Genomic DNA, 16,038 nt, shown 5'->3' with positions numbered 1-16,038 from the left:
CATCTCAACAGTCATGTGCTCAGAAGAGGGCTGGTTTTTAGCACATGGCCTGAGAGAGGCTGGTTCTGGATGAGAAGGTTCTGCTCTGTCAACTTAGGCAGGGATTCCTCTTTTCTGCCTACAGGCTCTTAGCAAGCTGAAGTAAAGATGATAGAAATCGGCTTGCTTTGGAGAAAAAAGAAAAGGCGAATGGACAAGAGACAGATTGCCCATGTGCACTTGAAGCCTCCTCTATCCAGCACAGCTCAGCTTTTTGAGGTTAAGAGAATAGTGCCATCTGGTGGCACCTGTGCTACAGCTGGCTTTTAACACATCCTCCAAAGGTGAAAATCACATGATTGTCGGCAAAGCAGGGCCAGCCTTGCCATTTGGCAGTGAGGCAATACAGCTCAAGTGGCAGGTGCCTGGTTGTATGCTTTGGTTGTGGGGACAGAGCTGTGCATGCCACATAGTTTGCCAGGTTTCTCCATAACTACCCTGCAGAGAACACTTTCCTACCGCTAGTACTGAAATAAAATTCAGGTGCCAGCCCAGTCAGCTTCTGTACATGGTATGGGGGGGGGGCGCCATGTTGCCCTTTGCCTCAGGTAGCAAAAAGTATTGGGTGGCAAAGTCACCACAAGTTGAACTTTTTCAGAGGGTTGTTTTGGAGTGTGTGTTTTTTTAGCATGGTGACAAGTCCCTGTGAATTCTCATTCACGGACTGGAGTCCTTAATTCCTATTCATATCTGGGAAATCTACACAAAGGGCAATGGCCATGTAACTTCAGCTTTGGTCTTGAGAGGATTCAAAAGGCCATGGTTGATTTCCACTGCAGCATACAACATCCATGTTAAAGGATTTGTGGGGTGGTGTAAGAGAATAATCATGCTAACTGGTTACAAGAAAGGATGGACATGACAGAGAAAGTGCTATGCTCTCATAGGGATGTTTCAAGGGGTCTGAGAAATCTATTTGTCTCTCCTCGTGGAGCTTATAACCTTAGCAAGAGAAACACTGGACAGAGCAAATCTGTCTTCTGGAATTTACTAGAAATGACAACTTCGCTGGAGCAGCCCTCTTGCTTCCAGCCATCTGAAGCTTCACATATACATTGTTTGTTGCCATGGAAATGTGCTACCATAAAGACGATTGAAAATAGCAAACATTTCATTAAGAACCATCACTTTGAATAATGCATCTGAATTCAGAAGATGCCAAGATGTCAGAATTCAATAAACAGTAATGTTTTGACCTGAATCTGATGTCAAGCTACGGCTCTAAATCGCATTAGAAAATATTGCAAAGCTCAGACATATAATGTTCCTGCTGGTTACTAATGCTAGCCTTCTCTCAAGCTCCATTGCAACTGTAGGGCTTGGGCCACTCTCCAAGATAAACCCTGCATAATCAGTTATATAATGCAGCTGTATTATTTGTGTCTGAAAGGGGCATTGGCCTAGAAATTAGCTAACTGCAAAGATGAAACATTGCACAGAGAGAATCAGAGGATTAGTACAAGGGTAAATGCCTGCACAAAATGGCAGCACTCCCCACCTTTCTACACATTCCTACTGAATAGTGTGTACGGTGCTTTTACTAGTTGCCAGAGTTCTGGTTTGTAAGGTTCATCCCCGCAAATTCAAAAGTACCCTGAAGCCAGCAAGTGGACCAGCCATGCTGACTGAGGATGATGTGAATTAGAGTCCAACAACTTCTAAAGGGCCACCACAGGTTTTCCATCTTTGCACTAGAGCAGGGGTCAGCAACCTTTTTCAGCCGTGGGCCAGTCCACCATCCCTCAGACCTTATGGTGGGCTGGACTATATTTTTTTTTGGGGGGGGGGGAATGAACGAATTTCTATGTCCCACAAATAACTCAGAGATGCATTTTAAATAAAAGCACACATTCTACTCATGTAAAATCACCAGGCAGGCCCCACAAATAACCCAGAGAGGCATTTTAAATAAAAAGACACATTCTACTCATGTAAAAACATGCTGATTCCTGGACCGTCCACGGGCCGGATTGAGAAGGCGATTGGGCCAGATCCGGCCCCTGGGCCTTAGTTTACCTACCCCTGCACTAGAGTAACGCAGCACGGATTCATGCAAAAAGGGTAACATGACCAACACATGAAGGTAACCTGGGTAAGATGGTAGTTTGGTATTGTTGTCTCTGGAAGTGGTAGAAGATCAAGGATTACTTTCTGAGCGACAGCATACCAGCTTCGTATAGGTACATGCATGCAGGGACACCTCTTCCAAAGAGCAGGAATGGGCAGTGTGGCCTCACAGTTTTGTGGAACAACTAATCCTTGAACTCAGGATGCAGTCAGGGATGAATTTTGAACACCGCCCTTTGACATCTAGAATTAGCAGTTACTATGCCTGCTATGAGGGACGCGGGTGGCGCTATGGGTTAAACCACAGAGCCTAGGGCTTGCCAATCAGAAGGTCGGTGGTTCAAATCCCCGTGACAGGGTGAGCTCCCGTTGCTCGGTCCCTGCTCCTGCCAACCTAGCAGTTCGAAAGCACGCCAGTGCTAGTAGATAAATAGGTACCGCTCCAGCGGGAAGGTAAACGGCGTTTCCGTGCGCTGCTCTGGTTCGCCAGAAGCGGCTTAGTCATGCTAGCCACATGACCCGGAAGCTGTACGCCAATAAAGTGAGATGAGTTCCGCAACCCCAGAGTCGGTCACGACTGGACCTAATGGTCAGGAGCCCCTTTACCTTTACCTTTATGCCTGCTATGAGCAAACATTTTGGAACTATTACCTAATAGTGGCCCTAAAAGAGACCATCTATTGAATGCAAAGTCAGGTTAATGTAATCACAAGAACATGCATGTGTATGCAGTTTATAAATGCACACACACACAGCAAGTGAGAAACCAGGATTATTCATGTTAGTGCTTCCAAGCTTTGCATAATTAGAACAGATAACAGCCCTGAACACTGTTTGATCGCTGAATTTCATCAACAATGCAAATAAATTACAGTAATCAGGCTTCTTTCAGGAAAACCTTATGCCTGCAGTCCTGTGCATAATTATTTGAAGTCCCACTAAACTTCATGGGACTTGTCTAAGCTAAATTACACAAGGTTAGGTTGTATCACCCAGGGAATTTCTGACAAAGCAGAAAGGGCATATTTGCATGAGGAAGCCCAGCCGAATGCAGTAAATTTTACTACTAAATACAGTCACTGCTATTGCAGATTCACGTAAATAAACACTTTCGTTCAAGGGCAGACTATTGGATCTGGGCATGTAACTGTCCCAAGTTATCTTGCATATTCCAGCCAGTTGCACCTTACCAGGATCAACTACCTCCATTCTGGATTTGGTAATGACAACGCAACAGATTACAGACTATCATAGTGAGGTTATTTGCACCTCATTTATGTGGATTTTAAACATCTTCCTAGAAAGTGACTTGAAAGGGGACTGGGACTGGCAGTACTGAATTCCACCATCAGTAACCATGCTGACATTTCTTACAACCATGGATAGCAAGCAAGAAGATAAACAGTCTTGTGCAGAGTGGGAGAAAGGAGGTGATTATTTCCTACTGAATCTGGGCAGAGCAGCATTCTGAGGCCCGTTTGCAAAGAGAATAAATCCCTCCTACTCCTCATTTGAAACAAGAGCTCTTTCTAGAAATGCTTTCCCACACTGGATTTCACATGATTAAATACTTAAAAGCCTGGGTGTTCATGCAGAGCTGGAGCTGTGATTAACACCGTGACTGGCCCTGCCATACGCCACACCAGGATGCAGACGTAGAGGTGCTTCTCTGAGGAGTTTCCAAGCATAGTGGGTGAGCAAAGTGCAAACACAAAGGGCAGCCATTTGCACAAAGCACTTGGGTGAGGCAGTGGAGGACAGAGGTGCCTGGCGTGCTCTGGTCCATGGGGTCACGAAGAGTCAGACACGACTAAACGACTAAACAACTTGGGTGACAAGACCCATCAAACAGCAGAACAGAGTTTAATAGGACCAATTTTTTTGCTCTCCAAAAGGATGGGACCTTGAGCCCAGCGTCTCTGAAAGTATTACGACATTTTTTTCCTAAGCAGAAAATTATCAGTGGTCTTCTGAACATGTGTAGAACATCCCCATGTAACGGAAAGCAGTATTTTTAATTTTAAAAACCAGTATTCAGTTATTTGGACATATGCAGGATACCTCTGTCACAAATGCACTTTATAAGTAACTCCATCTGCTCCTATTTTTCCCTCCCAAACTGAAAGCAGGAGGAATGTGCATTAGTTTTCCTTCTCTGACAAAGTCTAGTGTCAGAGCTGTAACTCAGTGGAGGAAGAGCATCTGTTTTGCCTAGGATCCCATCTGATCTCTGGGATTTCCAGGTAGGGTTGGGGAAAAAAACCCTGCCTGAAATCTTGGAGAGCCACTGCCAGTCAGTACTGAGCTAGATGGACCGATGATCTGATCTGATAACAGGCAGATTCCTATATATGTTCTTCTGCTTGATCTGTGGCTACAAGGCCCAGTCTGTTGGGAGCTGCCTGCTGTCCACAGTTGGAACACGAGCTTAAAGTGAGGCCACTCCTCTCTCCCTCCCTTCCACTCCCTTTTACGTCACCTGCTGTGGTTAGCAGAAGGAACGCACAACACAGTTACCGATCTGACACAATTACAGTTCAGTAATTTAACAGGAAGCCTACAGATTTCAAAAGGAACTTACTTGGGATACACGGGTGCTTAGGATCTCGAGTCCTTTGCAGTGTTAGCACCCGAGTGGCACACATTCCCAAGCCACCCAAATCCTCTAGGAGGCTCACTCTATATGCAAATAGAACAACACACGGGGTAAACAAGCTTATATGGGACAGGTGTGTTTCGAATGTTTCTGCAGGAAAGCCTTTTACCCTCCTTTCCAAACAAAGACATTGGGAGCTGGAGAAAAATCCAATTTTGTATTATGGCTTTAGCCAGGCTAGCTGCAAATAACAAAAGCGGGGGCCACGGAAAGGGGTGACAGGTCTGCTTTCAATGATCTTCCTGTGACTTCACAAGTTATCTTTCATTCATTCCCATATTAATGCAAACATTAGGGAGAATAGGAAAAGATAAGATGTAAAAGCAGGGCACAGTCATGAGGATTGAGCAAGCGTCAGCTTGACTGTGCATTATCAATACTTTTTGTACCAGGTTAGGTTTTACTTGAAGCTATTTGAACAATGCAAAAAGATAAATTGAATTCCAGGTACCCACATAAAATGGACTTTGGGAATAATAATAAAAAAACCAAGTGTGTTTGCTTCTGCCAAAGACAATTCACCGCAAGATACACCTTCGCTGAAACACAGCACTTTGTGACCTGCACGTAGCACATGATAATTCAGACAGCAAGTGGCTTCAGGTATTGTTAGGACTTAAGCCTAGGCCTGATCACAGGTGTATCTGGTAGGCAATAGCAAGGAAGACTCTGTGAAAGGGCAGCAGATCTGCAATGGTCTCAGACACAGGCTCAGAACCAGCCAAATTCTCTTTACAGGCATGTACACTCCAGAAACCAAGGAAAATTTTAGACTGGGCAGATGGATTTTTACAACACAGATGCCACTGCCCACCAAGTTACAAATGTGTTATGCTTCACACCCACCAGCAATAAAAAAACCTCTGGAGAAGTAATAAAGGGCAAAAGGTAACTAACAACTGGTGAAGAGACATTTGCTTTTAACAAAGTCCCCAGAGTGCTATTGCTGGACCACAGCGCTCTGCTGCTGCAGGCAACACAGCTACTTTTCCAGAATTAACAGTTGTGCGCCTTTAGATTAAGTAAAACTAATCTGCTGTGTTAAGGAAATAATAGAAGTGAAATGGTTTAGGCAATTGCAATAGGACTCGTATAAATACTTATTAATAGCTAGGGGCTGTGCCCCTGCTCGCTTCACTCATCAATCCCCCCGGCTTAAGCCCAAGGTTCCCCTCCCCATCACATGCAACTACAAAACTTGCTTTTCACCTTCCCAAACCCCATGTCTGAATCTACTTCTCTCCTCTGTCATGCAGCCCAGTTTTGCACCCATGTTCGTCTACTTCCCCACCCTTGTGTGTAACCCGCCACACACGCACAAACCACTTCCATGGTAACCTCCTGCAACTTCCTCCTCCCACCCATTGCAACTGCTAAAGACCCTTTTTAACCTTCCGCCCAGTTAGAAAGCCAAGCCACCCTCCCTTCCTGTTTTACAGACCCTTTCATGCCCCTGCTTTAATCTTCATCCCCATTCAGGTGCCTTCTACTCCCTCCTTTTTTTGCAACCCATTTTCATATCAACCCCTCTTTTCCTACCTCCTCCTCTTTTTTCAACTCGCCCTTGCGCAGAGATAACCATCTTCATGACTCCTCCTCTCTCTTAATCTGCAAACCTTTTTGGGATGGCGTATGTTACTAAATCTTTAAGATGTATGAAACCTTCAGAGAAAGCCTGCCAGGTTTGCTCAGTTAAGAGAAGGTTAAGTTCAGATTACAGGTGTTGTACATATATGGGTGTTTGCTCGTTAATAAAACACCTGTTCTAAATTACTACATCAAATCTGGAGCTTCCAGTTGAACTCAACTCGTGGTACCAGGGGTGAAATACATGATCTGAAGGAACTGTGGAATATTTGAAGGCCCCCCATATGTTTATCTTTCTCACATGTGGCGGCTGCAGAGTAGAAGAGGGAGAATTTTGAGTACAGAAAGAAAGGAGGGACACTGAAAAGAGGGGGAACTGGCTGTTTTAAAGAATGCTTTGAGTAATGTGTGGTGAAGGGAAAGTGAGAGGGAAAATGCTCTCAGCTACCTCCCACCTGCCTGTGTGTCTTCCTACTTTACAACCAGTTCAGATGGTGGCAAACAGGTCAGCTGACTCCTCCTTAGACTCAGCGTTGTCCCTTGTAGAACTCAGCAGGGAGGATGATGGGGGCAACATTAGAATTAGTTGGGTTTGGCTGTCGTTGGCTCTGGCTCAACCTACTGTTGTGCCCCCTGCCCTACCAGTCCGACACTGGTGCAGACAATACTGGACTAGATGAACTAGTGGTCTAACTTTGTATATAAGGCAGCTTCCCGTGTTACCAATGGTGAGTAATGCAGGGCCAAGAATGCAACCAACAGGGGGTCTCCTAAGCAGGCAAGACTAGCTTTAGCAGAGAACAGAGAGGGGTAAAAATCACTGCTAGGCAGACATCTTACAAATCAGCTGGATTTACTCTTAAAATACATTGGCAAGAACTGGGATACCACCCAGAGGTCATATCTCAGGCACAAGTAAAGAAACAGGTTAAAAAAAATATTTTTTCTTAAAAAGGGGGAGAGGGGAGCCCTCCCCAACCCACATACAGATTAGTGTTCGTTGTATGTGTCTCTTGTGGGCCACGACAGGCACATTTCTGTTGCTGTTCGTGATCACTGGCTCTGTCCTTGCAGGGCTGTTCGTACCAGTGCAGCCGCTACTTGGCTGCTAGCAGCTGCTTACGCTGTTGCTCCAAAAGGGCCTCTAGGTGGTCTGCCCTCTTCACGGCTGCCTGAAAAGAGAAGATAATTCAGTTCAGGGGAGAAATATGTATAGCGGTGAAAGGATGTAAGAGGAAAACAGAAGAATTTGCAATGCAAGGATGTAATCGCAGAAGTTAACAGAAGCTAATAAAATGAACGCAAATCAAAATTATTCTGATCGTTAAGGAATCGCTTTTAAAACAGCAAGGTAAAAATTGTTCAAGGTCTCACTTTTATTGTTGAATTTAATGTGTGTGGGAGGGCGGAGAACAGGAAATAGTTACAAGTTAAATTGCAGGGAAATGATTTGGAATGATGGGACAGAAGTGGTTAAAAAGGGTGAGCATAAGCTCCATGTGGCATTGCAAAAGGAGGAATGTCTTACAAGATTGTGTAGTAGATGTTAATCTAATCACAGTCAGGATTTATCACATTTAGGAAATGGATTCTAATATATGTTGGAGAGGATGTATAGAAACAAGTAATTAGAGATATCCATGGCAAAGTTGTCCTAAAATCCTGGAGACATGGAGGAAAATGTTAAATATCATTAAACAAATTATGGGAACTAATCTAATAAAAAACATGCTGATTAATTAATTTAATTAATTAAACCGACTTTTAAAAAAACCATTAATAATCTCTTAACAAGTACAAAGGTGTTGGTGAAAATGTGATAAGGAGTTAGCAATTAAAAAACGGGGATCTTGAAACTGCATTAACATGCAGAAACTAACTAGCCACATGAAAATCAAAGAGAATTGAGAAAGTTTTATTCTATCTTGGGAAAAATCAATGACCAGTTTACTGAAGTGTTTTATTTATGGATTTCTGGAACTTTGTGCAAACATATGTGCACTGTCATATTGATCCAATTGATCCTTCAAAATTAAAAAATAAATAAATGTTAATACTGCTTTTTATTATCAACCCACAGCAATTGTTGTTTTGGTTAATATTTCCTAGCAAAGAGTTCACACATTCAATTAAATTGCACGCTGGATGGAATAATACTTTTCCCCATTCTTCTTCTAAACTAATTTGCTGCTCAAGTCTTGCAGTGGAGCAGCTCCTCTGTGGCGGATGGCTACAATCATGCTGGATTGAACATTAACCAGATAATACCAAAATTACAAATTCAAATAGCTTTATTCATCTTATTCCCTTGAACATTACAAAATTAACAGCATTAGCAGGAAAAATAACAAAACGAAACACAGGCTACAATCCAATGCTGTCATTGCTCATATGGAACAGCTTTTGTTCTAGAAGACATCTCTACTAATGTGAGAGGAGGGAAGGAAATTTTCTCCAACTCTCCTTTTACCCCACACATGCCATCTTCTGCTCTGTTCTGGAGGGTCTAGAAAAGCCTCTAGAACAGAATTTTGAAGAGCTCCAATGGGAAATACCCCACCCCTCAAGTTTTCAGGCATCCACTGGATCAAAAGCCATTATACAAGTGGAGCGGCAAGACTGAATTCCACTCTCGGTATCGCTAGCCAGCTACCTTTGGTTTGCTCTTGATCTTTCTTACTGCCTGCAGAAGTCAGAGGATTAATTTATTTTATAGGGCTTTGGCTTCTCCTCAGTAGTTTCTTTCAAGGTGGAGTTGGTGCCACGAGCATTTCATAATTCTTTTGGAAACTGTGACTCGGCAGCCAGCCAGTGCCTTCAATGTCTCTTCCCCTAATGAGCCCAGGGCTAGCTCTGCCATGTCACAATCTCCACCTGCGCCCTTGGATCCCATGAATTAAAACCATCATCGTTTTCCTCACTTTGTCTTATTCTCTGCATCAATGGTGACAAGGATAAGCAGGTTTGCAGCTCTCACCTCATGTAGTTTTCGAAGGCTGTTCACTGCTTCCTCTTTCTTCACAATTGCTGTCTTCACTCTACAGAGAAGAAAGCGAAAGGAGACTGAGACCCAGGGTCATACACTTATGGTACCCTTGATGTTCTGCTGTCATGTTGGAAGCTGGGGAAGAAGAGGAAGATGTTCCTGCTTCTCCAAGGACAATACCTGCCTCCTCACTTTGGCTTCTCTAGAAGATCTCACATGGCGATATAAGCCCTTTCCCAACATTCAGTGGTGAATGGTGCCCCCAAATGAAGACAGATTTAAGTAGACTGTTTAAAACATGTAGTAACTCCAAACATGCAGTCTCTGTACATGTGACTGGGCACCCTGCAAAAAGGCTGGGGTTTCTTTAGGCAAAATGTGATGCTGGGTGTGTGTGTGTGTGTGTGTGTGTGTGTGTGTGTGTGTGTGTGTTAAAAATAGATCCAGTTATACATGGGTCTTTCTGCTCTCAGAATAGCAGTAAGAGATTATACAAATGTCTGAAAAATGACTGGGGTGCAGGTTTCTTTTTAGAGACAGCAACAAATGAAGAACCACCCTGAGATCATATGATGAAAGGCAGTATATAAATCTAAGGAATAAATAAAATATGGGACAGGTGACATTTGAAACTACTGGTTAGTGCTGCAAAAATAGATCATTTTGCTTACTCTGCTGTCTAAGATCTTGAAGATCCAGATTAACGGTAGTAAATCTTCAAGCAAAAAAGACAAGCAACTCAACCTATTGCATTCACATGCAGTCTAGGTCCAAGGGACGAACCAAAGCTACAAGGGACAGATCAGTGCTGACTTGAGATAGTGAAGAGAAATTTGTGCTACTGAAAGTCTCAGAAGAAGTGGTGGGACACAATATAGGTTTTTTCAGTAGTCAGGGACAGCAAGACCTCAGAACCAAGCACAGGTCTCTAACCTTCCCTCCTCATGACTTTCAGATGCAAAATACGTCATCAGCTTATTGGTGCCAACTTGCATAAGATTATACAGGTCACAATTCAGCTTGTTGTGGTGCAGAACTGCGGTTATCTAGGCATAGAATGTTAGCTCCCTGATTAGCTATACAGCCCTGTCACATGACACTTGACAGTTTTGCACCTTGGCAGGGCTGCCACACTAAAACAGACAAGAGCTTCTGCCTTGGGCGTGCATGGGTGGAAAAGACAACCGCAAGCGTCATTTGGGATATGCCAGCCCAGGTTGCTTGCTGCAGCATTGTTCTAGGTCAGACCTGAACTCATCTACAGCAAGTGAGATCAATCCTCACCTTTTATGCACTTCTTCCAGCTCCTCCTCTTTGTCCCTCCTCACTCTGTCCAGTTCCAAGCGTTGCCGGGCACGAAGCTCAGCCATTTCTGTCTTGAGCCGCTTGTTCTCCTCCTCTGTGCTCACCAGCCGATCTGCAAATTCCTGCCGGATGACCTCAGAGAGGCTGCTGCGCTCCTGACTTAGCTGATCCGCTACCTGTTACAGCAAGCAGAGAGGGGGAAGAGTATGTGACATATTGATGTCACTTTCCAGATATGCAAGAGATAAAGTCAGAGAGAAGGCAATGCTCAAGCTGCCATCCAAGGTCTGTCTAATTCTTTATTCTGCAGTTTACACCAGCAGAATTTGCAGGTCCTTAAACCTTATCCAAATACAAGAACCCACACACCTCTCCCATACTCATCGCATCTGGGTCTCTGGGATTCCTCCCTACCTTCCCTTTCTCCCCTGGATTTGGAGAGGAACCTGTCTGAGCAGAAAAAGCTTACTAGGATGTCACCACTTGCCTTCTCTGTGATACACCCACCTTTCGGATATCCTCTGTCTCCTGTTCCTTCTGCCGCAGAAGACCTCGCAGGTGAAAAATCTCGCCTTCTGCCTCTGAGAGCCGTCCCTTCATCTCGTTGCAGCGCTCTTGGAGTTTACGTTCTGAGTGTTCCATTTCTTGCAGCTCTGCTTCATATTTGTCCCGCAATCTCTTTATTCTGAATAGAGAATGGGAAGAGCTCCTGACTGCCTGCTCAAGCTGGAGCAGACCCCCCCCCCCCCGTTTTATCAGGAGGCCTTTGAGGCATAATACAGCTCTTAAGACCATTTTTATGAATGAGGTGACTGTAGAGAAGGGTTCTCAAGCTTTCTGCCCACTGGGGCCACTTGAGAGGGCTGAAAATTACTGAGGTCTAGAAGTCACAAAATATTGGTGGAAGGGTAGAATTGGTTTGGAGCTCATATCCTGCAGCATTGCTTTACAAATTTGCCAAAGCACAAATGAAGTGTTCTGATCTTCTGGCACTCTGAACAAAGTGTGTTTGTGTGTAAAGGCAAGCCAGTCCTGAGGAAGTTCGTTCTGGCTTTCAGCTTCCAAAAATACAGAGGTAAGTGCCTTCAATGACTGATAAAGGCACTGTGGGCTATCTATAACATGCACCAGTTCTAATGAATACCTGGAGCTATGAGAAAAATAAAAAAGGCAAGGTAGCAAATATGTGGGTTCAAGGACCTAGTCACAAAGGAATACCAGCAATCCCACCTGTAAAGTCAGGATTATTACCTGTTGCTTCAAATGGCCGGTGATTCAAGGAAAGCAAAACAAGTGTGTAAAATATGCAGATACACACCACCTGACTAGGCCAACTACTTGCTTGTGTGGTTGAGGGTCACAATACCTCGAGGACCACATCTCCACATATGAACCAACCCAGACCTTGCAATCATCACCTGAGGTCCTTCTTTGTGTGCTTCCTTCATGCAAGGACCAGAGGGTGGAAACACAAGACTGGGCCTTTTCTGTGGTGGGTCCCAACTTGCCGAATGCTCTCCTGGAGCTTTCATTACATTTCTTGAGGAGCCAGGCAAAAACATTCCTCTTTTCCCAGGCCTGTGGCTAATTAAACAATCTATGGTCTTTTAAACTATGTGTGGAGGGGTTATTGCTTTTGTTCATTACTATGGTGTGTGTGTGTGTGTGTGTGTGTGTGTGTGTGTGTGTGTGTAGCAAACTGCCCTGTGATCCTCAGATGAAGGGCAGTATAGAAATTTTAATAACAACAACAACCCTGCACAAGGTCCACACTGAGAACCCAGCTTATAAAAAGCTTGAGCCAAAATGCAGAAGGCCATTTAGGGAACAATGGGAATGCAATTATTTTTGACCTTCATACATAACTGATTTACCTGTTCTCCGTGGCTCTCTCACACTCTTCCTTAGCAGAGGACATGTCAGCTTCTAGCCTCTGAATGACCAGTTCAATCTCCTTGTCCCTCTCCTTCCGCACTTCTTCCCTCAGCTCTCGCTCCCGAGTGAGCAGCCAGGCCTCCTGGAGGCAATACAAGAGAGCTCAGGTAAAGTTTAATCTGGGCAACCAAGGTAAAGCGAGAGGGCAGCTTAAAAGGGGAACTACAACATTACCTCCTTCTTTAGGTAGTTGGCCTCCCAGGCCTGCTTCTCCATCTCCAGCTGCACCTTCAAGGCCTGCACCTCTGCCTTGAGGAAGGAGGAAAGAGCACAGTGAGGCGGGGATCAGGGACAAAGGAGAGAGAGGGGCTGACCCCTCAATCTCTTCCCCTTCCAATCTGCAATATATTAATCCTGGTCCAAGATTTCCAAATCAAAAGAGCATGTGTGTTTACCAAATGGATGCTCAAAGAGGATTGAAATTATTATTTTCATCTACACCACTCCAAAGATTGAAAGGATGGAGCTTTCTGCTTTGCAAGAGTGCTCCACACCCGGTGCAACCACATCGGTTGCGTTCCCCCAGAGCCGCCTCTGGCCACAGGAAAACAAAGGTGGCAGGACAGAGGCTGTTTTCAAAACTACTGTCTGTCTCCAACCTCAGCCTTCGGTTTTATACGTCCACATTCCTCACAGAGACATAGAGGCCATGGCCATGCTTACTACTAGCTTGCCAGGCTCTTTGCCTGTCTGTGTATGTGGTCTCACCTTCCAAACTGCACCCCACTCATCAAACAGAAAGAGAACTGGGAGCAGATTGGGATTCCATTCTAGTCCTGCAATGAAACAGGTCAAAAAACTGAGGTCACTGACACAATTTGTCTGCCAACCCTCAACCACACCATCAAAATCCAAGTGGCAAGTGCTGAATAATGGGAAATAAGGGTTTTCTGGTGGCCCATTCTAGACAAACTTATGCACTTCCCTGATAAGCTACAGCTTGAGAAGAGCTAGCTCACTCCAGCCCTGTATAGCAGGGGAGGGAAGATTTCAGGCTTGTTTGATCTGCTGTGGTTTTTTTGTTTTTTTACTAGAACTCCAAGATCAATCAATCAGAGCCATATTCAAAAGACACAGGGGTATGTCTAAAGACCAGGGTGGCTTTGAGCACTTTCTGAGCCCATAAACTGAGCTCAAAGTCCTTTCCCACAACAGTTAGCTGCTTTCATTTCAGTACCCTAATTTAGGGTCATTTTGCTGTTGCTGCTCTTGAACCATTCTTTGTTAAACTATCTGGAGTCAGAAACTCTTACTGATGCGCAACAAATGTACCAGATCTGCCTTCTGCCCACTCCTGTCCTGTATTGTGCCATGCCTCCCTGTAGAAAGCTGCCCCAGTCCAACAGGGGAAGTGCAGGTAAGTCCATGGGACAGAGCTGATCTACGTAACAGGATACATGTTTAGGGAGGGGGAGGGCCAACAGGAAATCAAGATGCAGTTAAAACTACATTTTCAACTTCAGGAACCAGTGGAATCATATAAAGCAAAAATTGTCATCTACCGATAAACGAGAGCGTATATGGCCCAGCAGTGCAGAAATCCCCAGGGTTGTATACACCGACCTGATGGCGTCGCTCCTGCTCCTCCTTCCCTTTCTTGTATTCCTCCTTCAAAGCTTTGGTAACAACAGAGCTGTTCTCTTCCAGCTGCCGCCGCAGGTCCTCCAACTCAGTCCTCTGCCTGGGGAGCACAGATCAATACCATGGAACTGACAGCTTACCCGGCTTGGCAAGACAATCCAGGGACAAGCTGGACCTCACCTCTCTGGAGAAATGGGGGAAACTGGAGCCTCAGTCTGTTCTTAGTCACTCTCCCAGGAAAGGCAATTTAGAGAACTGACCCAGGGTGGCATGGGGAGAGCACTCACCACAGTGTTTCAAGCATCTTGCAGTACACAGCAAGAGAGGAAGCCACATCTGCAAATCTTCCTGAGAGCTAAAGTTTCCCCCTGGAAGTGGAACAAGCTGCTCCAATCTCATCTGGTAACTTAGTATGAGATGTCTATGATGAAAACAATACACTCTGGGACTTGGTGTTTGTTACCTTGCGGAATTCCAGTACTTGGTGGGTTCTTTCTATGCACTCTGCACTGCACAGACAAACCTGCTCTACATATCCAGCAGCTTTGAAGCCAGTACCTACTTCTCTCACCTGGCCGCCTGCTGGTTGAGCCTTTCTTTCTCCTCGGCCACCTCATTGTACAGTCGGCGCCTCTGTTGCTGCAGAGCCTGTTCCTCCTGCTCCAATTGTTTCTCATACCTGTGTGGAGGGACTCTTTCAGAGAGGGTCTTACCAAGGGTGCTGTATCCTTGGTTTGGCCTGAGGTTTAGGGGGAAGCAGAGGGAGCAATGATTTCCTATGCTGGGAGAAAATGTAAGATGACACATAGTCCCTTTTGGGCATACTTAAGAGTTATCAAAAAAACACAGCCATCACAGAAGAGAGGGGCCAAATTTCCACTTGGGAACAGAGAAGTTGGAAGAGGAGAAACCCAGCAGCTGGGGGGAAAGGCTCAGTAAGAATGTTATCAAAGTCACAGCAAGCATGCAAGTAACTCTTCAGAGGATGCTACCCCTCCCAGCTCTGTTTATCTACTACCTTCTTCCTACAGAACAAAAACAGGTGCCCGTCTTGGCTCTCTGAAGTCAAGACTAACAGCCAGGATAGCACCACAAAGCTGTTTCTGAACAAGGAAATACAATAACAGCTTTATGGTAAGGGCCAATGTGCTTGCTCTCCCTCACCTCCACGTACTGTATCAATGGTATTGTATTGCCTTTCTCGCCCTGATCTGGCCACAGTGATCCATGTGACGGTCACCTCCAAGCTTGGTTACTGTAACTCACTCTACGCGGGGCTGCCCTTGAAGCTGACCCAGAAACTCCAGCAGGTGCAGAATGCCTTACGGGGTCCTTGCCGTGGGATCACATTCATCCCGTGCTTTACCAACTGCGCTGGCTCCTGGTGGAGTACAGGGTCAGGTTTAAGGTGCTGGTTTTGACCTTTAAAGCCCTATGTGGCCTAGCACCCACGTACCTACGGGACCGGCTCTCCTAGTATGCCCTGCGGAGGACCTTAAGGTCCACAAATGACAACATTTTGGAGTTCCCAGGTCGCAAAGTGGTTAGACTGGTCTCAACTAAGGCCAGGGCCTCTTCAGTACTGGCCCCGACTTGGTGGAACGCTCTGTCACAAGAGAATAGGGCCCTGCGGGACTTGACATCTTTCCGCAGGGCCTGCAAGACAGAGCTGTTCCGCCTGGCCTTTGGTTTGGACTCAGTCTGACCCTTATGTTTCCCTCCCCTTATGGATCTTGATTTATTGGCTGCTTTTAAAATGAGGCTGCATTTTAAATTGCTTTGTTTTTGTCTCTCCCCCCCAATTATGTTTTTACTGTGATTTTATTGGTGTTAGCTGCCCTGAGCCCAGCTCTGGCTTATCTACACCCAATTTTTTTCAGCT

The 16,038-nt window shown here is 45.1% G+C and overlaps 1 protein-coding gene across 11 annotated transcripts in view; it reads right to left on the bottom strand.

Moving 5' to 3' along the window:
* Positions 1–7,183: 7,183 nt before the first annotated feature.
* CEP131 (centrosomal protein 131) overlaps positions 7,184–16,038 on the bottom strand; it is a 31,676-nt gene continuing 22,821 nt past the window's right edge. For 5 of the 11 annotated variants that reach the window (XM_081903535.1, XM_081903525.1, XM_081903530.1 and 2 more), the window contains 8 exons: positions 14,728–14,937; positions 14,139–14,256; positions 12,750–12,824; positions 12,515–12,657; positions 11,148–11,325; positions 10,620–10,816; positions 9,327–9,387; positions 7,184–7,521 (listed from right to left, as the gene is read on the bottom strand). In XM_081903535.1, the coding sequence (XP_081759661.1) occupies positions 7,447–7,521; positions 9,327–9,387; positions 10,620–10,816; positions 11,148–11,325; positions 12,515–12,657; positions 12,750–12,824; positions 14,139–14,256; positions 14,728–14,937 (1,057 nt within the window). In that variant the 3' untranslated portion in view covers positions 7,184–7,446. The remainder of the gene's footprint in view (positions 7,522–9,326; positions 9,388–10,619; positions 10,817–11,147; positions 11,326–12,514; positions 12,658–12,749; positions 12,825–14,138; positions 14,257–14,727; positions 14,938–16,038) is intronic. The other 6 variants (XM_081903532.1, XM_081903534.1, XM_081903533.1 and 3 more) reach the window with 2 other exon arrangements.

The sequence above is a fragment of the Podarcis melisellensis genome, assembly GCF_964234715.1.
Source record: "Podarcis melisellensis genome assembly, chromosome: 2".
Taxonomy (NCBI): Eukaryota; Metazoa; Chordata; class Lepidosauria; order Squamata; family Lacertidae; genus Podarcis; species Podarcis melisellensis.
The sequence above is the reverse complement of the archived record's forward strand: the minus strand, read 5'-3'. Positions and strand labels throughout refer to the sequence as shown.